The following is a 25170-nucleotide window of genomic DNA, read 5'->3' as shown; positions in this document are numbered from 1 at the left end:
ATATTCATCTTTTTTCGGGACACGGTTTGTTGATGTAGTCGTTACAGCTGGATAATGAGTTATTTCATGAATGTTGGAACAAAGGTCTTATTCTTGTTGTGCATGTTGTTCTCTCAGCAGCACCATCAATGGTCGGTGAGGTCATCAAAGAAAAAGTGCAGCAGCGCAGCATCCAGCTTTCATGGCAGGAGCCCCGACAACTCAATGGGGCCATCACAGAATATGAAATTAAATATTATAAAAAAGTAGGTAAATGTTTTTCTTACGTTATACTGTCTACCGTATAGGGCTAAATATTTCATTGAAATGTCGTATGTCTTCAATTAAGACAATGAACCGTTGCTGACAGGCAGAAGTTGCACCCACCACGATAGATTCATCCACTCATCAATGCCAGAAGTGGCTGCGTTATGTTGAATGAATGTTATGAATGAATGCGAAAACAGATCTCAGGTCGACATGCTGAATTTATACTATACAAGTAATTAAAGCTCTGAACAGTCAGAATGGCTCCTAAAAAAGGAAAACTGAAAAAAGGGAGTGTTTGGAAGCACTTGCCATAGATCAGGGGTCGGCAACCCAAAATGTTGAAATAGCCTTATTGCACCAAAAAAAAAAAAATCTGTCTGGAGCTACAAAAAATTAAAATCCTTCTTTCTATAAGCCTTATAATGAAGGCAGCACATGCTTTATGTGTCTATATTAGCTATATTAGCCTAAAAAAAAAGAAATAATATCAAACAAATTTTGTGAATTAATCTTTTCAATGACAGCGTGACTTCCCACTATGATTAAAAAATAATACTAACAGAAAAAATGCAAGTTTCCCTGGATCTGTATGCTAAAATCCATCCATCCATCCATGATCTGAACCGCTTAATTTTCATGAGAGCCACGGGCGTCCTGGAGCCGATCCCAGCTAACTTGCGGCAGTAAGCGAGGGACACCCTGAACTGAGCTAGCCAATTGCTTGGCACACATAAACAAACAACCATTTACACTCACAGTGACACCCAGGAACAATATAGATTGTTCAATTAGCCTACTGTGCATGTTTTTGAATCGTGAGAGGAAACCACAGCACCTTGAGAAAACCCACACAGGCAAAGGGAGAGCATGCAAATATGCTAACATGACGAACACCCTATGCTATGCTAGCAATCTGTCTATCTATCTATCTAGATATATTATACTGATTCAAATTGTGTCCATCGTAAGACAAAAATTACATTTTAACATTCTTCAATGTAACATGGGTATAAATAAGCACTGTTAACGTGTAGAGTTACGGTAATCCTTCATTTCCTGTTAAACGGAAATCTTGTGATGTACGCTGAGATGGCACTCATTATTCTCTTATGTAAGATCAAATATTAGAACAGGTCCATATTTTTTTCTGATTTGGGGTAAATCCAACTTCAAAACCTGGTGGAAAGTTCAGGTTCTAGTGTATTAGGTGAAAGTATTTCCATTTTGTGTTGACCTGGCCAGATGTGAAAACCCAGACTTTTTTTCATGTTTGCTGTGACCCAAATAGAAAATGTTTGATTTATTCTCATTTAACTTTTAGGATCAGAAGGACCGAACCTATTCCACAGTCAGGGCCAAATCCACATCGGCAACCGTGAACAATCTGAAGCCCAGTACAGCCTATGTTTTCCAGATAAGAGCATTCACACAGGCAGGATATGGAACTTTTGGACCAAGAATGGAGATAACGACAAAGGAAGAGGAAACCGGTAAGGTCTACCATCGCACATTTTACCATTGAGTGTGAATATGTCGTTTAAACATGTGTTTTAGTTCGCCACATTTGTTGCAATTTGTCCACAAAATGGACGAATGTTTTACTTGTCCTCCCTGCTCCTCCATGCCTGATTCAAATGATCAGCTCATCAGCACGATCTGCAGAAGCTAGAGAACGATCCTGGTCATTTGAATAACGTGTGTTGGAGCAGGGAGACATATAGAACATCCAGGATACCCTTAAATGATCCACCAGTTGTAATTTTCAAAACAATCTTCGTTTCACTCTCACAATTTGCATCATTGGTTTACAGTGGAAGAATCTGACCACAGCATTTCATCACTGCAGTTGGTAACACCGATTTTCCACTCAAGAGTTATACTCAACCTGATTGTTATCACCACTAACTATAGTGAGAGCCTAGGGAAATTATTTGACTTCAAGCAAAGCAATAACAAATTGCTACTATTTATGCTGACATCACGACGCTGGGGAAAGGACGATGCAAAATGAAAAACTTTTGTGAGCATAATTCCAAATTAATCTAATCACTCACACAAGAATGCATGCCGCTGCCAGTACCGGTATTTGTTCATTTCACTCATGGATTAAAACGGCAAAAATCTGCAAAGTTCCAAGCAAATTTCAAAGTTTTATTCGTAAATCAAAACTGATTAAAAGTCATTAATGACAGTAGTTAGTTAATGACCATTTTGCATGTTTTGTCTTCCTTTGAACAGTGACGCTGACATCAATTTTATAATGGACAGTACTGTAATTTACACAGTTATGTAGGGAACTGACAACATTAGAGACAGCAGAGGCGGGCGGGTCAGTAATTCTTTCCTGTCCGTCATTCTCCAGCGGCCGGGAAATCCGCCTGTCATCGTCAATCTGTCATGACGTCAAGCCGAACCAAACTGGAATTGTCCTTCTGTCACTCCATCAGCGTTATTTTAACCATGCTTTTGTCATCGCTAAATTACAGTTGGTCATCGCTATTTTAGGACCCATCAGTAAATTTCACGCGTCTGCCAGTCCATCAGTCGTCAGTCTGTCACTGGGTCATCGTTATTTTAACCACAATTCTGTCATCACCACATAAAGGTTTGTCACAAAATGTTGACAAGGGTAACGGTTTTCAATTTCATTCACTTGACACACAGAAAAATAAGCACCACCATGCATATCCCGGCATATTGTCCATGTCGTTAATCGCTCTCTTCAGACAGGTGTATTCCCCGCCGCCCTGAAAATGGTGCTGAACTGAAGTAGTGCAGTTTTGGACTGCAGCATTTTTAAAAATTACCCACCTGGATCCAATTTATCGTTTTTAAGTCAGATATTAGAGAATTTACCTTGACTCCAATTAAATCTTTTTTTAAAAAATACTGTACAAATTAAAAAAAAATATATATATATTTTAATACTGTACAAATACCCCTCCGTGAGCCGTCACCTTACCGTGGTGGAGGGGTTTGTGTGTCCCAATGATCCTAGGAGCTAAGTTGTCTGGGGCTTTATGCCCCTGGCAGGGTCACCCATGGCAAACAGGTTCTAGGTGAGGGGCCAGACAAAGCACGGCTCAAAGACCCTTATGATGAATACAAAATATGGACCAAGGTTTCCCTTGCCCGGACGCGGGTCACCGGGGCCCCACGCTGGAGCCAGGCCTGGAGGTGGGGCTCGTTGGCGAGCACCTGGTGGCCGGGCCTACAACCATGGGGCCCGGCCGGGCACAGCCCGAAGAGGCAACGTGGGTCCCCTTCCCATGGGCTCACCACCCATGAGAGGGGCCAAAGGGGTCCGGTGCAATGTGGGCTGGGCGGCAGCCAAAGGCGGGGACCCTGGCGGTCCGATCCTCGGCTGCAGAAGCTAGCTCTTGGGACATGGAATGTCACCTCTCTGGCAGGGAAGGAGCCCGAGCTGGTGTGTGAGGCAGAGAATTTCCGACTGGATGTAGTCGGACTTGCCTCCACACACAGCCTGGGTTCTGGTACCAGTTCTCTCGAGAGGGGTTGGACTCTCTTCCACTCTGGAGTTGCTCACGGTGAGAGGCGCAGAGCAGGTGTGGGCATACTCATTGCCCCCGGCTCAGTGCCTGTACATTGGTGTTCACACCGGTAGACGAGAGGGTTGCCTCCCTCCGCCTTCGGGTGGGTGGACGGGTCCTGACTGTTGTTTGTGCATATGCACCAAACAGCAGCTCAGCGTACCCACCCTTTTTGGAGTCCTTGGAGGGTGTGCTGGAGAGTACTCCTGCTGGGGACTCCCTTGTTCTGCTGGGGGACTTCAATGCTCACGTGGGCAATGACAGTGAGACCTGGAGGGGCGTGATTGGGAGGAACGCCCCCCCCCCCCCCGATCAGAACTCGAGTGGTGTTTTGTTATTGGACTTCTGTGCTTGCCACGGATTGTCCATGACGAACACCTTGTTCAAGTCAAGTCAAGTCAACAGTATTTATAGAGCACTTTCAAACAGCCATCGCTGCATACAAAGTGCTGTACATTGAGCGATTTAACACACACAATAAACAAACATAATGGTGTCCATATGTGCACTTGGGACCAGGACACCCTAGGCCGCAGTTCGATGATCGACTTTGTAGTTGTATCATCGGATTTGCGGCCGCATGTTCTGGACACTCGGGTGAAGAATTGTGAGGGTTTGTTGGGAGCATCTGGCGGAATCCCCTGTCAGAAGGAGTTTCAACTCCCACCTTCAACAGAGCTTTTCCCATGTTCCGGGGGAGGCGGGGGACATTGAGCCCAAGTGGACCATGTTCCGTGCCTCTATTGTTGAGGCGGCCAATCTGAGTTGTGGCCGTAAGGTGGTTGGTGCCTGTCGTGGCGGCAACCCCCGTACTCGCTGGTGGAAACCAGCAGTAAGGGATGCCGTCAAGCTGAAGAAGTAGTCCTATCGAGCCTTTATGGCCTGTGGGACCCCAGAGGTAGCTGACGGGTATCAACTGGCCAAGCGGAAGGCAGCTTCGGTGGTCGCCGAGGCAAAAACCTGAGCGTGGGAAGAGTTTGGTGAAGCCATGGAAGCCGACTTCCGGACGGCTTCGAGGAAATTCTGGTCCACCATAAAACGTCTCAGGAGGGGGAAGCAGTGCACCACTAACACTGTGTACAGTGGGGATGGGGCGCTGCTGACTTCGACTCGGGACGTTGTGAACCGGTGGGCAGAGTACTTCGAAGACCTCCTCAACTCCACCAACACGTCTTCCTTGGAGGAAGCAGAGCCCCCTGATACGGGCTGTTCGGTCACTATACCACCGATGTCAGACTTTGGTTCGCATTGCCGGCAGTAAGTCGGAATCGTTTCCAGTGGGGGTAGGACTCTGCCAAGGCTGCCCTTTGTCGCCGATTCTGTTCATAACCTTTATGGAGAGAATTTCTAGGCGCAGCCGAAGCGTTGAGGGGGTCCGTTTTGGGGGCCTCAGTATTGTATCCCTGCTTTTTGCAGATGATGTGGTGCTGTTGGCTCCTTCAAACAGGGCTCTCCAACTCTCACTGGAGCGTTTCGCTGCCGAGTGTGAAGCGGCTGGGATGAAGATCAGCACCTCCAAATCTGAAACCATGGTCCTCAGTCGGAAAAGGGTGGAGTGCCCCCTCCGGGTCAGGGAGGAGATCTTGCCCCAAGTGGAGGAGTTCAAGTATCTTGGGGTCTTGTTCACGAGTGGGGGCAGGAGGGAGCGGGAGATCGACAGGTGGATTGGTGCAGCGTCTGCTGTGATGCGGACGTTGTATCGGTCTGTCGTGGTGAAGAAGGAGCTGAGCCAAAGGGCGAAGCTCTCAATTTACCGGTCGATCTACGTTCCAACCCTCATCTATGGTCACGAGCAATGGGTCGTGACCGAAAGAACGAGATCCCAGTTACAAGCGGCCGAAATGAGTTTTCTCCGCAGGGTGTCCGGGCTATCCCTTAGATATAAGGTGAGAAGCTCGGTCATCCGGAAGGGGCTCAGAGTTGAGCCGCTTCTCCTCCACATCGAGAGGAGCCAGATGAGGTGGCTTGGGCATCTGATTCGGATGCCTCCTGAGCGCCTCCCCGGTGAGGTGTTCCGGTCATGCCCCACCGGGAGGAGACCCCGAGGAAGACCCAGGACACGCTGGAGAGACAATGTCACCCAGCTTGCCTGGGAACGACTCGGGATCCCCCGGGGAGAGCTGGATGAAGTAGCTAGGGAGAGGGAAGTCTGGGCTTCCCTGCTAAAGCTGTTGCCCCCGCGACCCGGCAATAAGCGGTAGTTGATGGATGGATGGATGGACTGTACAAATAATGTACAGTAATCCCCCGTTTATAGCGGTTAATGGGGACCAAAACCACCCGCGATAAACGAAAATCCGCAAAGTAACGACCAATAAACGCATACAGGTAACCACCCGCGATAAACGAAAATCCGCGAAGTAACGACCAATAAACACATACAAGGTTAAAAAAAAAAAAGAAAAAATTAAGTCCGCAAAAAGTCTGCAAACGGTCCGCGAGAAGCTGCAAAACAACAGCTAGTCACATAGAGCAACATATATAGTACTGTACTCCATGTACTGTATATGATTTTAATTTTTTTTTTTTAATGAATTTGTTTGAAAAAATTTGTGATGCACTGAAGCCGCGATAAACGAACCGCGAAATAGTGAAGGCATCACTGCATACTTATTCCTCCAAAACCCATGAAATTAAATGTGGGGTTCACCAAGGTTCAATTTTAGGCCCAATACTTTTAATCGTGATCTATGCTTCCCTTTGGCAATGCTATCAGGAGACAAAATTTGATTGATTGTCAAAATCGTGATCATGCAGTTCATGTTTCAATCTAGGAAATAAAAACAAATAAGTGGTGAACAATAAGATGAGGAAGGATTTAACTGCTGTTGCAGTTGACAGCTCTAGATGGGAATTAACACTTCTTGGTTGTGTCCTTGACATGAAGGGCATTGATTTTAGAAAAAGGAGACTCATGCATCACAAATAAAAACCTGGAATCATCCAGGGTATGTGTGGGGAACGTTTTTGAGTTGTGTGGAAGGAGTAAGAATTGCATATCAATCCCAATATCTTTCACTGTGCCCAATCATGTCTTAATGACTGCAAACTGTGTCTTTGAAATTTAACTCAGCATTTCTATTTTTCTGTATGTGTGTGTGTGTGTGTGTGTGTGTGTGTGTGACTCCCTCTCATCAGCTGCAATTGTTTCCAGCGAGCAGAACCCTGTAATCATAATAGCGGTGGTAGCAGTGGCAGGAACCATAATCCTGGTGTTCATGGTCTTTGGCTTTATCATCGGGAGAAGGTACGCTCTCTCAGGCCCCGTTGACTCCCCACTTTTGTGAGTCTGATTGCCAATTAGCTTTTCTGTCATTCACAAGCTTCATCGTCAGCCATACTGTCATGACATCTTATGCAAATAGACAGTGATCTTAACTGTTATTTACACATATACATATATTAGAGCTGTCACACAATTAAAATATTTAATCTAATTAAAAATGCAACTGTCCTAATTAACTCAAATTCACTAAAAATGAATCGTGATTACTCGGGCATTTTTTATCGTTTCTGAATTTCCTTTTGTATTTTTTGTCCTATTTGTCCCCCATTTTAATGCTCTCATCAACATGCAATAATGAATCAGTTTTCTATCTGCAAAATGCAAATATTTACTGAAATAACAATTTCGATTTTCAATTTTACATGAACATTTTTCACTTGAAGCAGTTATTCACACATGATCTCTCACACAATATCACTGTCCATCAACAACAGTGAAAAAAATATTTTGTCACACAACAGCTGCTTTAACAGCTCTTTTTATGGAATCAAAACAGAGCAATATAACATTATAAAGGCCACATCTAAGGTAAACTAGTACCGTATTTTCACGACCATTCGACGCACCGTATTGTTGGGCGCAGTCTCATTAACAGGTGCTATTTCTGTATTTGACACATAGACAAAACGCACTGTATTATTGTGCGCAGTTTTACAGTGGTAAAACATACACCAGCTTAAACGGCATGCATGCGCGCACGCTAAAAACACGTTAGCTTGAAGCATACGGTAGCATGCCAAGACATACGGATACACGCTAAAAACATGTTTTTAAAAAGGCAACGGAAGCAAAAGTGAGTTCGGTTGTATTTTATTCAGCCATCGTACAATGTACTCACGTTTTTCGATCAATCATCACCCATAAATCGATCAAAGTCCTCATCTTCTGTATCAAAACTGAACAATTGTGCAAGTACCGGTAATCCATCAAAAACGCCGGCTCCCCTCCTGTTGTCAGAGTCACTCTCATTGCCATGGCTCCACAGAAATAATGCCGGCTTTGCCAAAAACTCGAACAACAGTGCAAGCAGACACGTTCGTCCAAGCAGCACAATCTATTTGCAAATTGTGGCGTAACTCGCCCGGCGCTGCCTCTCACTCATTGTAAAGTTGTGTTTGCCATCGATCATCCATTGTTCCCATGCCGCTTGCAACTTTACATTGAACATCCGGTCGCAACTTTACTTTGAACGCCCGGTTGATGCCGATGTCCAGCGGTTGGTGTTCTTTAGTCAAGCCTCCGGGAATGATGGCAAGCTCAGAGTTCATTTGCTTGACTTGGTTTTTCACCGCTGCTATGAGATGGGCATGCATGCCAAAAGCATAACCGATGGCTTGAAGTTTGAACTGAGCTTCGCAGGCGTGTCTCTTTGTAGAATTTATATTCGGAGGTTCTTAGAAACCAAAACCGAAGTTGTTTTGCAACAATGCACATAGCCACACTCTATACAGGTGTTGGTACCTGCTTGGGGCGTGACCTTTAGCGTCCACTTACACACCCACCCTTCACTGATTGTCCGACTTCTTTGCTGCATGCCTGTCCACACTCACTTCTGCCTTTTCTGTATATAAACAGCGTGTCGGCTGTCAGTCAGGTTTTGGAACTCAGTGCATACACAAAAGCTCCGCATTATAAGCCGTCCTGTCCATTTTGAAGAAAATTTAAGACTTTTAATGGCGCCTTATAGTCGTGAAAATACGGTACTCAGCCTATAGTGGATTTAAGCCATGATTGCATACTTCGTTTTTCTCAAGTTTGCTTTGAACACAGCAGTCAGTTGGTCCTTCTTGCTCGGAAGTCTCTCTACGGTTTTGCGTAGACATCATTTCATTTAATTTCATCATCAGGTCGCTACCACTGCACCGCTGAACTCTTGAGGTGCCTCAGCGCACCGTCGCTGTCAGACGAACACAGAGAAGCTCCACCCGCTTTATTTATATGGCCACGGAACGCTGTAACCTTCCACACAAAATAGTTCCAAACAAGTAACAATCGCGTCAGTTTCAGCTTGAGTCGAGCCGTGCACAATTTTGACAGGCTTGCATGCTGTAGCCATACATTTGTTCTTCGTCATGTCATCCATTTTCTTTGCTTTGAAACGATCCATAGCTGTCTGTCTTAGACGAGGGGGAAGAGTACTCACGTCAGCTGTGTGCTTGGCCATTAAGTGGTATTTCAGACTCAAGGTGCAATGATGATAGCTCAGTTTCCGACTGCAAAACATACAGGTAACTTTGGTCTTGTCAATGGAACAAACTGGCAACTTTTTAAAAGTAAACTTTCCATTCATAAACTCTTTAAGTATCCGTTTTTGGTGTCTCGCGCTGCCGTGGCTGGCAAAACAAACGTGCGTGGACATGCGCAGCACGCTTGTTGTTTTGTTTCTGGTTTATTTATAGAGCAACGTAACATCCGCTGTGAAGTCTGCCGCGTTAATCTCTTGAGAAAAAATGTAATCCAGTTAAAATTCATTTAAATTAATGCCAATAAAAACGCGCTAAACTGACAGCTATATATATATATATATATATATATATATATATATATATATATATATATATATATGCTCAGATCACACCTCGCGAGGGCCGTGTGAGGGCACACATAGACAAACAGCCATCCACGCTCACACTCACACTCACACCTAAGGACAATTAAGAGTGTCCCATTAACCTGCCACGCATGTTTTTGGAATGTGGGAGGAAACCGGAGTACCCAGAGACAGAGGCACGGGGAGAACATGCAAACTCCACACAGTTCAGGCCAGAGATCAAGCCCTGCACCTCTACACTGCGAGGCCGACGTGCTAACTCCTCGACGACCAGGCCGCCATGTTCAAATGTTAATCAGATGAAATAAACATGATTTTTATTTCAGAATTAGTTGTGTTACATTTTACTTTTGGAGAATCATCAACACGTGTGAGTGAGGGCGTACTCATCGTATGACATTGAGAACCACTGCTTTTGGCATCTCAGATGGTTTCCACCATCGAAAATTTGGGAGAACACGGAAGCACAAAAATGAACTTTGATGTGATAGAATTGGAAAGCTTAAACCAACATATTTAAAACATATTTCAGCATTACAGAAAGTAAATCCCTGGCTCCAATAATTTGGGGGATGCCAGCAACTGCAGAAAAAGCATGTTTTATACAATCTTGTCTAAGTGTGTGGCAATTGGATGTATCTGGCCCTCCTGCTTATAATTGTGTTTAAAATGTGGGAAAGCACACTCGAAAACTGCCTTGGGAGAGGCCAGCACCAATTGCCACAGTGCACTGAAATGAACCAGATGCAAGGAAATTGAATCAGGTTTTGTCCTAGATAATATGGCAAGACTCTTTCTTGTGACTGGCTCTAAAATTGCATTGTTGAATACTCACTACGTATCAATAACATTTTATGGCTTTTCGAAAATGTTTACATGAGTGGAAAACATCGGTTCTCCCCATCGCCTTTCATTTTTGCTCTGCCTCCTGCTAGCCACAATAACCACAGCTGTTCCGGTTTGCACCCAGCCCTTCCAGACATGCTGTTGAAAGACCCAAATTACAACCGTGCATTTCGTCTCAGATTTGGGAATTCCCATAACGGCTGTTTCAATTAAACAATGTGCATTAACTCCTGACGGTATTTTGCACGTTAAAGCTCAAAACTTGACTGCTCCGTGGATGCAATCTTTGGTGCATCAAGCGAGAAGGTCCGCTTCCTCATTGGTTTGTGTGAGCGATTACATTTGTGGCACTTTTGCACATGCAAACCATTTGGAAATGAGGCCCTATGAGCGGATAACCTTTTATTTGTTTTTTTTATTATTTTAATTTTTTTTTTTACGTGGACATAATTGTTTTGAAATATGAATTTATTGGACGTTGACCGGCGTCACTTAATGTCTTTTTATGTTGCAGTGGATATGATTTGAAACTTTTCTAAAATAAAGTCTCCATGTCTAGTTCATTTATAATGTATTGTTGGTTTCCGCATTGCCATTCATGCAATTAAATGTGTTCATCTGTTTCTTTTCTGCCTTCATCTAATGGTTGCCCCTCTCTTCTTATGCCGCTGCAGGCACTGCGGGTACAGTAAAGCGGATCAAGAGGGAGATGAGGAGCTTTACTTTCAGTGTGAGTGCATATATATAGTACTTGTTCATAAAAATGGATGGTGTGCCTTGGAGGGCAGTAGATCCCACGAGGAAGGAACAAAAAAATAATTAAAAGCCAGACAATTTAAAGAGCAAGAGTAAGTGTGGACAGGTGTGCTTTGTTTTGAGTGCTGCTTCAAGGCAAATTCTCATGTCAGCATGAGTTTTTTAAACACTGATACAATGCCCCTTAATGATGCCCCCGCAGATCCCCACTTCAGACAGCTTCCTCAATCGAAACAGGGATGATACACTCAGGTGGCAAAGTGCTGATATGAAAAAGAAAGGGGCCGACGATAGTGCTGTGGGGCTTGATCTGTTACTCCTAAATACACTGTTCCAAAGTGTATTGTAACAGCGAGGCCAATATTGCTTAATGCTGAAAACATGAAAGCATATTCTAAAAGCAAGACAACGAACCCTTAACTTATAATTGATGTTGATTGGTGCAATGTGGGACTATCACCATCATATTTTATGATGAATAAAATATAGAGACTTTGGGTTCCCTTGTGTGGAGTTTGCATGTTCTACCCGTGCTTGTGTGGGTTTTCTCCGGGTCCTACGGTTTCTTCCCACATTCCAAAAATGCATGGCAGGCTGATTGAACACTCCAAATTGTCCCAAGGTATGGGTGTGAGCGTGAATGGTTGTTCGTTTCTGTGTGCCCTGCAATTGGCTGACAACCAGTTCAGGGTGTCTCCCGCCTATTGCCTAAAGACAGCTAGCCAGAACCCCCGCGACCCGAGTGAGGATAAAGCGGTTCGGAAAATGAATGAATGAACTTTGGGTGATGCAACCAGTTAATAATAAAAAAAATATTTTTAATGTATTCATGATATAGACAGGCGCGGACCTGCTTTTTGTTTCCAATTCCCTTGGAGGGCTAGTATGAATGAAACCATATAAAGAAATCAAGAATAGTGGTTTATTCACCCATTGTTAAAGCTACTGTAATGAGGGGTTTGGTAACAAGAAAATGCTTATAGTACCACTTGTATTTATTACATATTAGAATTTGAAATTTTGGTAGAGATTTTAGCAAGCATCATGAAAGTTGACGGGGGCCCGGTCGTCCAGTGGTTAGCACGTCGACTTCACAGTGCAGAGGTACCGGGTTGGATTCCAGCTCCGGCCTCCCTGTGTAGAGTTTGCATGTTCTCCCCGGGCTTGCGTGGGTTTTCTCCGGGTGTTCCGGTTTCCTCCCACATTCCAAAAAAACATGCATGGCAGGCTGATTGAACACTCTAAATTGTCTCTAGGTGTGAGTGCGGGCGTGCATGGTTGTTTGTCTCTGTGTGCCCTGCGATTGGCTGGCAACCAATTCGGGGTGTCCCCCGCCTACTGCCCGAAGACAGCTGGGATAGGCTCCAGCACCCCCCGCGTCCCTAATGAGGATGAAGCGGTTCGGAAGATGAATGAATGAAAGTTGACATCTTTGATTTGCTCTTGCGGGCCACATAAAATGATGTGGCGGGCCAGATCTGGCCCGGGCCTTGAGTTTGACACCCGTGATATAGGATGTTCATATATGTATTGTATATGTATTCATATACAATTATCAAAATACGCACTGCATGCTAGTTTGCATCTCACACTTAAAAATGAAATAATCCTATTTTCTTATTCAGTTAAAATTCCAGGCTCCAAAAGTTATATTGACCCCGAAACCAACGAGGACCCAAATAGGGCTGTTCATCAATTTGCCAAGGAGCTGGATGCTTCCTACGTTCAAATTGAAAGGGTTCTAGGAGCAGGTGAGTCTCTCTGGCTTCTCTTTAGTCCCTGCACTAGTATCTTTCTTATCATCAGTCCAATATTCACATCTTGAAGACAGGACGTAGCTTTCGACATTGTAAATTGACGTGTGTAATAGCAGAGAGGGGTAAAACGTCACTATAATTATTCCATCTCATCCCGTCAAAATATTTTTTATTTTCTTTCAGTGGCCAAATGCATTTGAGAAAATGGCATGCTACAAACCTTTGAAACAGGCACATGGTTCCACTGTCAATAATTTTCACGCGAAATTACCCATCATCGTACCAGTAATATAATCAAGTCAAACACACCTATGACGCTGAATAAATGCACCTCAACCCTAAATGCATTCAGGGAATCATCCAAACCCGTTGTAATAAAATTTGTGGACAAAATAAAAAAGACGATGAGGCCAAAAGTGTTTTGAGTGACTTTGGACTAATGTCTCACAGTCCAAAGATTTTTACGCTGAGGTATATATGGGAGACTATGTTGGAAAAAAAGTATGTTTCTATCTGTAATAGAAGTCCTGTTACAGAAAAATTCACCTTATTTATTTAATGACCCTCGCATTGGGGCTGATGTCATGGTTCTGTTCCATTTGTGACCAACGGGTGGCAGTGGAGGGCTTCTCCTCCAGCGTCGCCCCTGTTTGTCATCATTTCATCAGCTCTTTTCTGTTAAAAGGACTACCACGCTGACCGCTCTTGGTCGGATTGTTGTGCTAGTGTCAGGAGTTATTGTTTGTTAATTACTTTGAGCTACAGTGGTACCTCTACTTATGAACGTCTCTTCATACGAAATTTTGAAGTTACGAAACGCCTCAACAGGAAAATATTGCCTCTAGCTTCAAAAGAAATTCCAAGATATGAAAGATAAAAATACAGTATGGGTTGTAACTTGCAGCTCAGAGTTTCCTGAAAGCAACATACTTCTAGCTGCTCTGCCATTGGCTATTACCTAGCATCTTCCTGGCATCCCCTTGCCTAACAGGGACCTTTACCAAATGGGTCTGTGTGTGTAGCGAGATGGATGTGTCGATGCAGCGTCCTCGTCATTCACCCCTCGAGCCATGAGGTGTTTCGATAGTTTTACGTAAATGTGACTCGCCAAAAAAAGTGTTCAGGAATCGGGCAATCGCTCACTCTGCTGATGTTTGCCTTGGACATTTTTGAAGGATTGTTAAAAGTCAACAAAAGCAAACGTCCTTGGATCCGTTTTTTACAAAATGCCAGGCAAAAACCACTTCTGAGAAAGAACATGACCTAAAGAGGGGGGAAAAAACAATGAGGATGCAGTGAAAAGTTAAATGACCATCATTTTAATTCTTGTTTTTTAGATTATGCACAAATGTATTTGTTATATATTTTGATGCATTTTTATGCTTTAGAAAACATTTATGTCTGAATTTTGGGGGGCTAGTAACGGATTAGTGCATTTACATGGAAAACACGTCTCTACTTACAAAATTTTCTCGTAAAGAAATTTCTTCCGGAACCAATTAATTTCATTAGTAGAGGTACACTGTATTTAGGTTTTTCAGTTGTTTTTTTGTTTCCAGTGTGGCCTTATAAATGTTTTGGTTAACATATTTTGTTCAGTACACCCTGCTTCTCCTGCCTCCCTGCTATTTTTTGGTCCTCTACCATCACGCAAAACATGACAGTCGATTTGATGGATGGTGGTCGTATTTGGGAATGACTGTGGTGCCAGCGGATAAAAAGCAAACATCTTCTCCAATCCGTGTACCCAAACGTCTGAGTCAAGTCAACATAGGGCAATTAATATTAACCCTTTGAGGGACAGTGGTTACTACAGTGTAACCTAATAATTATCATGTTATTAGGTTACAGGTTATTGGTGCATGAAAAGGTTCATCCCAATGTTGTCCTGTGCTTTTCATGTTCACATTTTTTGGTCTTGGACAGAAATTTAAGAATAAAATCAGGCTTTTTTTTCATTATTTGTTTCAGGTATTGAAACAGTAACAAAATCATGGTCTGTTTTTTGTTTTTTTTTTTAATTGGCAGTTGGAAAATGGAACGAACGAATGAATTTTGAAAACACCGTCCCTTTTTTTCTCTTTACCTTCAACCACTATTCCATGCCATACAGGACAGTTTGGGGAGGTGTGCAGCGGCCGGCTCAAAGTACCTGGAAAGCGAGATGCTGCAGTGGCCATCAAAACATTAAAAGTGGGTCACACAGAGAAGCAGAAAAAGGACTTCCTGTGTGAGGCCAGCATTATGGGACAGTTTGACCATCCCAATGTTGTGCATCTTGAGGGAGTAGTGACAAGAGGTAACATGTGGAACTGTTTTCGTTTTGGCATTACAGCTTATGACATTAGCCATGCAGCCTTATAATTCTCAAGTCTATTTGAATTAGACTATGAATGTGTATTTACAGTGAAACTCCTCTACAACGAAATCGTGTTTGCAGCAAGACATTTTTCACAACTGGGGACTTTTCACTGTCACAAATTTTATCTCAGACGTAAACATGAACACACACACAAAAAACGTATATGTGTACTTTTTGTTATTCCAATAGTACATAAGTATGAGCATACACTTATTTGACACTTCATATAGCCAGCGTATAAAGAAAAAAGGGAAAGAAATTGTGAAATTTACAATCAGCATTTACTCTCACTTACATCAATTTCTTGCATAGTCTTTTATTTTGCTTCCTCCATCTTTCATTTGTATTACCTTTATCCTGTCTTCAAGCGTGAAAGCTTTTCTTTTCTTAACTCCTTGGTATACAAAGGTCCATTTTGTCACCATTTTAGCAATGCAATGTTCGTGCTGCGTCTGAAACAAATACTTCCTGTACTACTGCACATGTGTAAACCAGTGTGGTGGTTGCTGTTGCCGTTTCCAAACAAAGCAGTAAAGGTCGCTGTGGCATGCTGAGGTTGGATTAGACTTTTGCGGAAGGCTTGTTTTCATTGTAGTATTTCCCGTTGCGAGGCAAGAGCAGAGAAAAAGATTTTGTATAATGGAACGGGGGAGGGGGCTTTTTGTTGTAGGGGGAAGCAGAAAAGAGGGAATGGCTTTCATGCATGAACATTTTTTCACACTAGGGGTATTTTCTCCCATGTAGGTTTCATTGTAGAGGAGTTTCACTGTAACACATACATTTATTTATCTTTTTGTGTAGAGCGTTTTGTGAAGAAGTGGCTTTTTTTTTGTACGTACAGTATGTAATGTGCTCTTTTTCTCCAGGAAAACCTGTTATGATTGTGACAGAGTTCATGGAGAATGGCTCATTAGATGCCTTCCTTCGAGTGAGTATCATGAGTACCGTATTTTCACGACTATAAGGCGCCATTAAAAGTCTTAAATTTTCTCCAAAATGGACAGGACGCCTTATGGTGCGGAGCGTCCTTTATATGCGCCGAGTTCCAAAATCTGACTGACAGCCGACACGCTGTTTATATAGAGAAAAGGCGGAAGTGACGGTGGCCAGGCATGAAAGAAGTCGGCCAATCAGGGAAGGGTGGGCGTGTATATATACATATATGGAGAGGGAGAGAGAGAGAGAGAGAGAGAGAGAGAGAGGGAGAGAGAGAGAGAGGACAGACAAGCTAGTCCGCCAATGGTGAAGGGTGGGCGTGTAAGTGGACGCCTCAAGCCAGTACCAACACTTGTATAGCGTGTGGCAATGTGCATTGTTGCAAAACAACTCCGGTTTTGGTTTCTAAGAACCCCTGAAAATAAATTCGACAAAAAGACACGCCTACGAAGCTCAGTTCAAACTTAAAGCCACCGGTTATGCTTTTGGCATGCGTGCCCATCTCACAGCAGCGGTGAAAAAAACAAGTCAAGCAAACGAACTCTGAGCTTGCCGTTATTCCCGGAGGCTTGACTAAAGAACTCCAACCGCTGGACATTGGCATCAACCGGGCGTTCAAAGTAAAGTTGCGAACGGCATGGGAAAAATGGATGATCGGTGGCAAACACAACTTTACAAAGAGTGAGAGGCAGCGCTTGGCGAGTTACGCCACAATACGCAACAACGAGAGGGAACGCGGCGTTTTTGATGGATTACGGTACTTGCACAATTGTTCAATTCTTTCTACACACACACGCGCTGCCACCATGTTTCGCTCTGTTCTTTACTTTCAAATGTGGGAAAGCTTCACACGAGAGAAATGTTGACTTTGCTGTTGCTACTCCTTCTTTCCGCTCGGCAATGCGTAGCAACTCACACTAGCATGTGATGCATTCAATGACAACTGAGATGTGCAGTCCTCTGCTTCTGATACAGAGGATGAGGACTTTGATGGATTTCTGGGTGATGATTGATCGAAAAACGTGAGAACATTGTACGATGGCTAAATAAAATACACCCGAACTCAGTTCTGCTTTCGTTGCCTTTTTAAAAACGTGTTTTTATCTTATCTGTATGTCTTGGCATGTTACCGTATGCTTCAAGCTAACGTGTTGGAGTGCGTGCATGCATGCCGTATGTTTAAGCTGGCGTATGTTTTACCACTGTAAAACTGCGGCCATTAGTACGATGCGTCCTGTGTATGTGTAAAATACAGAAATGTCACCCATTAATGAGACTGCGGCCATTAGTACGATGCGTCGAATAGTCGTGAAAATACGGTATCTCAAACTCCCATGAAGGAAAAATCAATGGTTATCTTCATCTTTTTTTGTTGTTGTTTTTTTTCACAGATACATGATGGTCAGTTCACAATCATTCAGTTGGTTGGGATGCTGCGGGGCATAGCATCGGGGATGAGATATCTCGCCGATATGGGATACGTCCATCGAAATCTGGCTGCTCGTAACGTCCTTGTCAACAGCAATCTTGTATGCAAAGTGTCTGACTTTGGTCTTTCCAGGACGATAAATGACGACCCTGAGGCTGTGTACTCAACTACGGTGAGTTAATTCAAGCACTTGCCTTCTCTCTTGGACACCGGAAATGGAGTGCAATTTTTAACCCCCCCCCCCCCAAAAAAACGAACAATTATAGCTGCGCATCTTTCGTAATTCAATTTAAGTTCCTGAGGTTTTCTTCAGGAATGACCAGGTTGAATGAGATTAGAAATGAGCTCAACATATCGTCAGCCAAGGTTAGATGTTAGGGTCAGCAGACTTAGATGGTTTCGACATGTCCAGAGGAGGGAGCGTGAATGTATTGGGAGATTGGTGATGAGGATGGTTGATAGATGTAAGTAAGGGAAGACATGATGGTCGTTGGTGTTACAGAGGAGCATGCAGAACATAAGACTCAGATGGAAAAGGATGATGTGCTGTGGCGACCCCAAAAAGAAAACAAAATCTTTCAGCATTTGTGTAGAATTTCTTGTAAACTGTCACTCACTATTTTTTTGCACAGGGCGGAAAAATATCAGTCCGATGGACCGCTCCAGAAGCCATCCAGTTCCGTAAATTCACCTCTGCGAGTGACGTGTGGAGTTATGGCGTTGTCATGTGGGAGGTTATGTCTTTTGGAGAAAGGCCATACTGGGACATGTCTAATCAAGATGTAAGTGGCGATCTAATAATTCAAACTGCTCAAAATGGGCATATGTAAATTTGTATACCATATATTTTTTAAATTGCTTGCAAACAGAGAGTTGGGTCTCTGGACTATCATCTTAGTCAATTGATATTGAATCTTTAAATGTATTCGGCATTCTCTTTGAAGGGAGCAACTTAATCTGTTTTAGTATATGGTACCAGCATTGCTCCTAAATACAGTATCTACAGAGCTATGATTTCGTTTGACGGTTGAGGAAAATATGACATAGGCTTGCAAACACTGACATGCAAAACACTCACCATTTGGGCCTTATTTACTCAAGGATTTGGCATACAGATGTGGAAGCTGAACTGTTATCTGGTTGCTGTCAGGATTGCATGATCAAACAATAGAATTCCAGAGGGGTCCTTTGTTGTTGCGGATGACTGAACCATGCAAACCTGATGACGCCTCCCTGACTTTTACCACTTTTTCATTTGGCCCATAAAACCTTAGACCAAGGGTAATCAAATTAAAACACTAAAGCAGGGGTGGCAAACCCACGGCTCGCGAGCCGCATGTGGCTCTTTGGCTGGTTCAATGCGGCTCCCGGGGTTTGTGTGTGTGTGTGTGCGTGTGCGTGTGCGTGTGTATGTGTGTGTGTGCGTGCGTGTGTGTGTGTGTCTCTTTGCAGTAACACAGTAAAAAAATGGCTCTTAGTCTCTGACTGGTTGGCCACCCCTGCCTGAAAGGGTGCTTTTTTTCACCCCTTTCCATAAATTCAATGTTAATTTATCACAGTCAGTCATGTGATATGGTAACAAACAGAACGGCATGTCATTTCAATTTAAAAACAACAAATGCAAAGTGAAAAAAAATGTCATTTACATTTAATGATTGACAAAAACAAAACATGGTCATTGTCACGAATCCAAAACGCACATTTGGAGGGGTTTCAGAACATTTTTCTTTTTACATACAAATACAAGAAAGAAAAAAAGAACCATAAGAAAGAAGGAAGTAATGTATATATTAGGGTTTCACACATCCCAATACATAGTGAGGTTTTTTTTTCTTTTGGTACAAACCAATGATAAAAGTCAGTGCAAAAAATGTTTTGAGTTGATTCACTGATGATTGGTTCCGATTCAGCATGACACCGGTCAGAATCTTCAAGTTACCAGGTTGGGTCTTGTCTTTTTCAAGTTACCAGGTTGGGTCTTGTCTTTTTCTGGGGGCTCAGGCGACAAGTTTCTCCGCTGCTCTAAGCCTTATCCAAAGTGGAAATTCTTCAATTATTCTTCAAAGTCGGGCTCAATGTCACTAAAGCATTTGGAGTCTTTAATCTTTTGTCGCCTTTGTTGAAAAGCAAGATAAAGTCATCTGATGCATTTCTCCATTTTCCAATCGCTCTCCACGCTTCCTTTTAATTTAGCCTGAGCAGTCCAACATTATTTCTTTCAATGTGGTCTTATTCTACTGTGTAAACACGACTGTCTATGCTCGTATCCAAGACATGGTTGACATCTGCTGGCGATTGCACCTCATGACAATCCGTTCCAAGCTTGATACTTTGTGAGGAATTGCATTGGAACTGCAAAATGCAGTACTCGAGTTAACCCATGGATGACGCTAAAATGGTGGGATTATAAACGCGAGGTTGGGACTGAATTTGTTAGTAGTGATTTAGATAATTTCATTATTTGCCCTTTTTTAAATAATACTTGAGCCCCCTTTTATTGTGAAATACTTCATGTGACCTATTGTCACATTTCGGTTTTTCGGTCTGGCCAGCAGGTGGCAGGAGCGGTCTCTCTAGCACACCTGCTGGCAATCATTAATCAATAGAGACACTATTTAAGGACTCCTACGTTCGACACCTGTTGTGGGAGTATTGTTTATGGCATTGCTTACCTCGTTGCTCATTGACTAGTGGCTTTTGACCTCGTCGTGTTTTCGCGTGTAGTCTCGGTACCAAGTTTGTGTGTAAGTACCACTTTGTTTTGATGATCTGGCTTTTCTCGCGTGTACAAAGTGTTACATAGTTTTTCGTTCGTAGTTTGTGGCTTTACTTTCCTTTTCTTGCTCTTTTGTGCAAGCTCCTTTTGTTAGTCGTTTTTGATTTACCTCCTGGTCCTCATTGTGGACCAGCGCTTTATGTTCTCGCTTATTTCCGATTCGATTTGGACATTAAATTGTCTTTACATCGGAGACCTTGTTTTTGTCTACGTTTTTTGGATCCCCCTCCCTAACTCGGTTTACCCGAGTTCGTAACAGAATACTCCCACCAAAATGGATCCTGTAGACATTAACAAGATCATGACCGCCTTGACCAGCCAGGGGCAATTAGTGGGCCAGCAACGACAGGAGCTCTCGGAGCTCCGGGAGGCAGTCGCCGTCCTAGCCCAGCGGCTGGAGATATTGTGTTCCCAAGGGGAACACGCGACCCCCCGAGAAACGCCACCCCCAAGGGTCCCGGCGGCTTCATCCGGGACACCCTCTTCCCCGATCAATGGGCGAGAGCCCAATCTCCCCCACCCCCCTCGCTACGGGGGAGAACAGGCTCTCTGCAAGCAATTTTTACACCAGTGCTCTCTGATATTCGACCAACAACCAGCTAAGTACGAGAAAGATAGCACGAAGGTGGCGTTCATTATGAGCCTGTTGACTGGTCAGGCGGCGTCTTGGGCAGTAGAGATCAGCAATGCTCAACCCGGGCTTCGGTCTTCCTACCCAGAGTTTGTCGCCGAGTTCCGGCGCGTATTTCAACATCCGGTTATGGGAAGGGAGGCCGAAGGTCGGCTATTAGCTATTCGGCAAGGACGACAATCCGTTGCCGAATACTCCATCTCTTTTCGCATTTTGGCCGCCCGTAGCGGTTACGGGGACCGCGCCCTGTGTGGTTTGTTTCGCCGCGGGTTAAGTGCGGCGTTAAAGGACGAACTGGCAACCCGCGACGATAGCCGCAACTTGGAGGAGCTCATCGATTTGGCCCTCATTGTGGACAACCGCATGCGGGAGCGTGAGAGGGAACGTGTGGAAGAGCGAGGAACTACCCGTGTCCCACCCCGACGTACGGGTCGTCGGCCGGCTGAGCACGAGTCCTGGCGATCACCCGGACCCGAGCGTCATTCGGGTTCCGATCCAGCCGACGCAGAGGAGGAGCCCATGCAGCTGGGAGGCGGACGCCTGGGACCAGCGGAGAGAGAGCGTCGGATTCGGGATCGAGCCTGCTTCTACTGCGGCCAATCTGGACACCGGGCTTCCAACTGTTCCTTGACACCGTCCCGCCCGTCCGGGCGCCCCGAAAACTGTGAGTTCGTGCCCGATACTGCGCCACGTGAGTCGAGACGGGAGGAGGTCCATCCGGGACATCCACCAAGACTCGAGTTGGACGGAACTCTTTATGGTCCGTTACGGGTCATTTCTGTTCGGGCCTTGGTGGACTCTGGGGCGGACAATTGTTTTGTAGACCCCAGCCTAGCTAAGGAACTGGGTTGCCAGGTTGAGGTCCTAAGGGAGACAAAGCGGGTTCACGATCTTGATGGGCGACTCCTGGCGGAAGTGAAAGAAATCACCGCGCCGGTGAACCAACATTATCTGGCAATCACATCGAATACCGTAGATTCTATATCATGCGGTCTCGATCCGTACCGTTAGTGTTGGGGTTGCCGTGGCTGCGCGAACATAACCCGGTCATTTCCTGGGAACGTCCGGCAATCGAGAGTTGGAGCGCATTTTGTTATACTCACTGTTTGCGCTCGGCGGCAGAAAAGAGAGGGCCGACCCGGAACGAGCCTCCAGAAGTTATTTGTTTAGATAAGGTTCCGCGTATTTACCATGACCTACGCCAAGTGTTTAGTAAAGACCGTGCCCAGTCCTTGCCGCCTCACCGGCCGTACGACTGCGCCATCGATCTTGTGGAGAACGCCTTACTCCCGAACTCCCGTCTATATCAGGTCTCTCAGCCGGAACAAGAGGCGCTGAGAGAATATATCGATAGCTCACTCTCGGCTGGCCTCATTCGGCCGTCTAAATCCCCACTGGGGGCCGGATTCTTCTTTATTGAGAAGAAAGACAAGACGTTACGCCCGTGTGTCGATTATCGGGGCCTGAACGAGATCACCATCAAGAACAAATACCCACTTCCGTTATTAGATTCGGCGTTCGCCCCCCTCCAATCCGCCACTATATTCTCCAAACTCGATTTACGAAGCGCTTACCATCTGGTCCGTATTCGTGAGGGGGACGAATGGAAGACGGCATTTAAGACCCCATTAGGGCACTTCGAATACCTAGTCATGCCATTTGGGCTGACCAACGCGCCCGCAGTATTTCAGTGTCTCATTAACGACGTATTAAGAGATTTTCTGAACCTGTTTTGTTTTGTTTATTTAGATGACATCTTAATTTTCTCTCGGACTCTTGCAGAACATCAACACCATGTTAGGCTGGTTTTGCAGCGTCTACTAGAGAACCGGTTATTCGTAAAAGCAGAAAAGTGCGAGTTTCTCGTCGAGTCCATCTCTTTTCTGGGGTTTATTATCGAGAAGGGTCAGCTGAGAGCTGACGATGCCAAAGTTAAGGCCGTGGTAGAGTGGCCCACGCCCACCAACAGAAAGCAGTTGCAACGTTTCCTGGGTTTCGCTAATTTTTACCGCCGCTTCATTCGCAACTACAGCCAGAGAGCCCTGCCGTTGACCCGGCTAACCTCGGTCAAGATCCCCTTTAGGTGGGACACTGATGCTGACCACGCGTTCGCCGAATTAAAGAAAGCCTTCACGAACCCTCCAGTATTACAGCATCCTAACCCCTCTATGCCGTTTGTCGTAGAGGTGGACGCGTCGGAATCCGGCGTGGGGGCCGTCTTATCGCAGCGATCCCCAGTCAATCAAAGACTTCTCCCCTGCGCCTTCTTCTCTCGTCGCCTCAGCCCAGCAGAAGCCAACTACGACGTGGGGAACCGCGAACTGCTAGCCGTCGTTTTGGCATTACAAGAATGGCGACATTGGCTCGAAGGTACTGAAGAGCCATTCACGGTGTACACTGATCACAAGAACCTTGCCTACATCCGGTCAGCCAAGAGACTAAACTCCCGCCAAGCACGGTGGGCGCTTCTCCTCACTCGCTTCAACTTCACGCTCACCTACTGCCCGGGCTCAAAGAACATTAAACCGGATGCCCTCTCCCGCATCCATGACCCTGCGGAGCGGGACAACGAACCCCAAAGCATTGTTCCGGACCATTGTATAGTGGGGGCACTGAGGTGGGCCGTCGAACGTAAGGTCAAGGAGGCCCAGAACGGAGTTCAAGTCCTGGCTGGTTGTCCGACCGGGAGACTGTTTGTGCCCCACTGTTGCAGTGGGGGCACACTTCTAAGGTGGCATGCCATCCAGGGGTGAACCGGACCTTGGACCTTGTGTCCCAGCGGTTTTGGTGGCCGGAGCTACGCAAGGATACCCAGGACTATATCAAGGCCTGTTCCACCTGCGCATGCAGTAAGGCGTCCCACCAACTGCCGGCTGGTTTGCTGCAACCGCTGCCTACCCCTTCTCGACCATGGTCCCACATTTCCCTGGATTTTGTCACCGGCCTGCCTCCTTCCCGGGGAAAATCCGTCATACTCACCATAGTTGACCGCTTCTCTAAATCTGCCCATTTTGTTGCGTTGTCCAATCTGCCCTCTGCTCAGGAAACCGCCGACCTCCTAGTGAGACACGTCTTCCGTCTTCATGGAATTCCGGTGGACATTGTGTCAGACCGGGGCCCTCAATTCATCTCCAGGGTATGGAAACGTTTCTGCCAGGCCATGGGGGCCACGGCGAGTCTGTCTTCCGGATACCACCCACAGTCCAATGGTCAAACGGAGCGCATGAACCAAGATTTGGAGGCAGCTCTGCGCTGCGTTTGCCTCGATCGCCCCTCCTCGTGGTCGGTTCACCTGCCTTGGGTGGAATACGCCCACAACACCCTCGTCTCATCAGCGACCGGTCGGTCTCCTTTCATGGCAGCATATGGTTATCAACCTCCTCTGTTTCCTTCTCAGGAGGGTCAGGTGGAACTCCCTTCCATACAGCTGCATCTACGACGGGCCCATCGCGTATGGAAGGAGACCAGAGCAGCACTGTCACGCACGGCTCAGCGGAACCGGCAGATCGCTGACCGTCGCCGACGCCCAGCACCCACCTATCAGGTGGGACAGAAGGTGTGGCTGGCTACTAAGGATCTACGACTCGCAGGTACATCTCGCAAGTTGGGGCCACGCTTCACTGGACCGTTCGAGGTGGAATCGGTCCTCAGCCCCGTCTCCGTCAAGCTCCGACTGCCGCCCACCATGAAGGTCCACCCCGTGTTCCATGTTTCCCTGTTGAAGCCGGTGGCCACCAGTCCCCTGGCTCCTCCGCCCACGTCGCCGCCTCCTCCACAAATCGTTGACGGTGAACCAGTGTACACCGTGCGTGAAATCTTGGACTCTCGGCGCAGGGGTAGGGGTTTTCAGTATTTGGTTGACTGGAAAGGCTACGGCCCAGAGGATCGGCAGTGGGTCCCCGGCTCCTGGATCTTAGACCCGTCCCTGCTTCGGGCATTCCATGCAGCGCACCCGTCGAAGCCGGGTGGTCCGCCAGGAGGCGTCCGTTGAGGGGGGGGTACTGTCACATTTCGGTTTTTCGGTCTGGCCAGCAGGTGGC

General features: G+C 45.5%; 1 protein-coding gene across 8 annotated transcripts in view; it reads left to right on the top strand.

Moving 5' to 3' along the window:
• The window catches only part of epha7 (eph receptor A7), an 84043-nt gene that overhangs the window by 46856 nt on the left and 12017 nt on the right, over window positions 1-25170 (top strand). Inside the window, exons 6-14 of one of the 8 annotated variants that reach the window (XM_052052126.1) lie at window positions 121-245; window positions 1571-1739; window positions 6939-7083; window positions 11158-11213; window positions 12865-12990; window positions 15110-15295; window positions 16225-16286; window positions 17686-17895; window positions 18356-18505. In XM_052052126.1, the coding sequence (XP_051908086.1) occupies window positions 121-245; window positions 1571-1739; window positions 6939-7083; window positions 11158-11213; window positions 12865-12990; window positions 15110-15295; window positions 16225-16286; window positions 17686-17895; window positions 18356-18505 (1229 nt within the window). Of the gene's footprint in view, window positions 1-117; window positions 246-1570; window positions 1740-6938; window positions 7084-11157; window positions 11214-12864; window positions 12991-15109; window positions 15296-16224; window positions 16287-17685; window positions 17896-18355; window positions 18506-25170 lie in introns of those variants that run through there. The other 7 variants (XM_052052128.1, XM_052052127.1, XM_052052125.1 and 4 more) reach the window with 7 other exon arrangements.

The sequence above is a fragment of the Hippocampus zosterae genome, chromosome 19 (genome assembly GCF_025434085.1).
Source record: "Hippocampus zosterae strain Florida chromosome 19, ASM2543408v3, whole genome shotgun sequence".
Classification (NCBI taxonomy): Eukaryota; Metazoa; Chordata; class Actinopteri; order Syngnathiformes; family Syngnathidae; genus Hippocampus; species Hippocampus zosterae.
The sequence above is the reverse complement of the archived record's forward strand: the minus strand, read 5'-3'. Positions and strand labels throughout refer to the sequence as shown.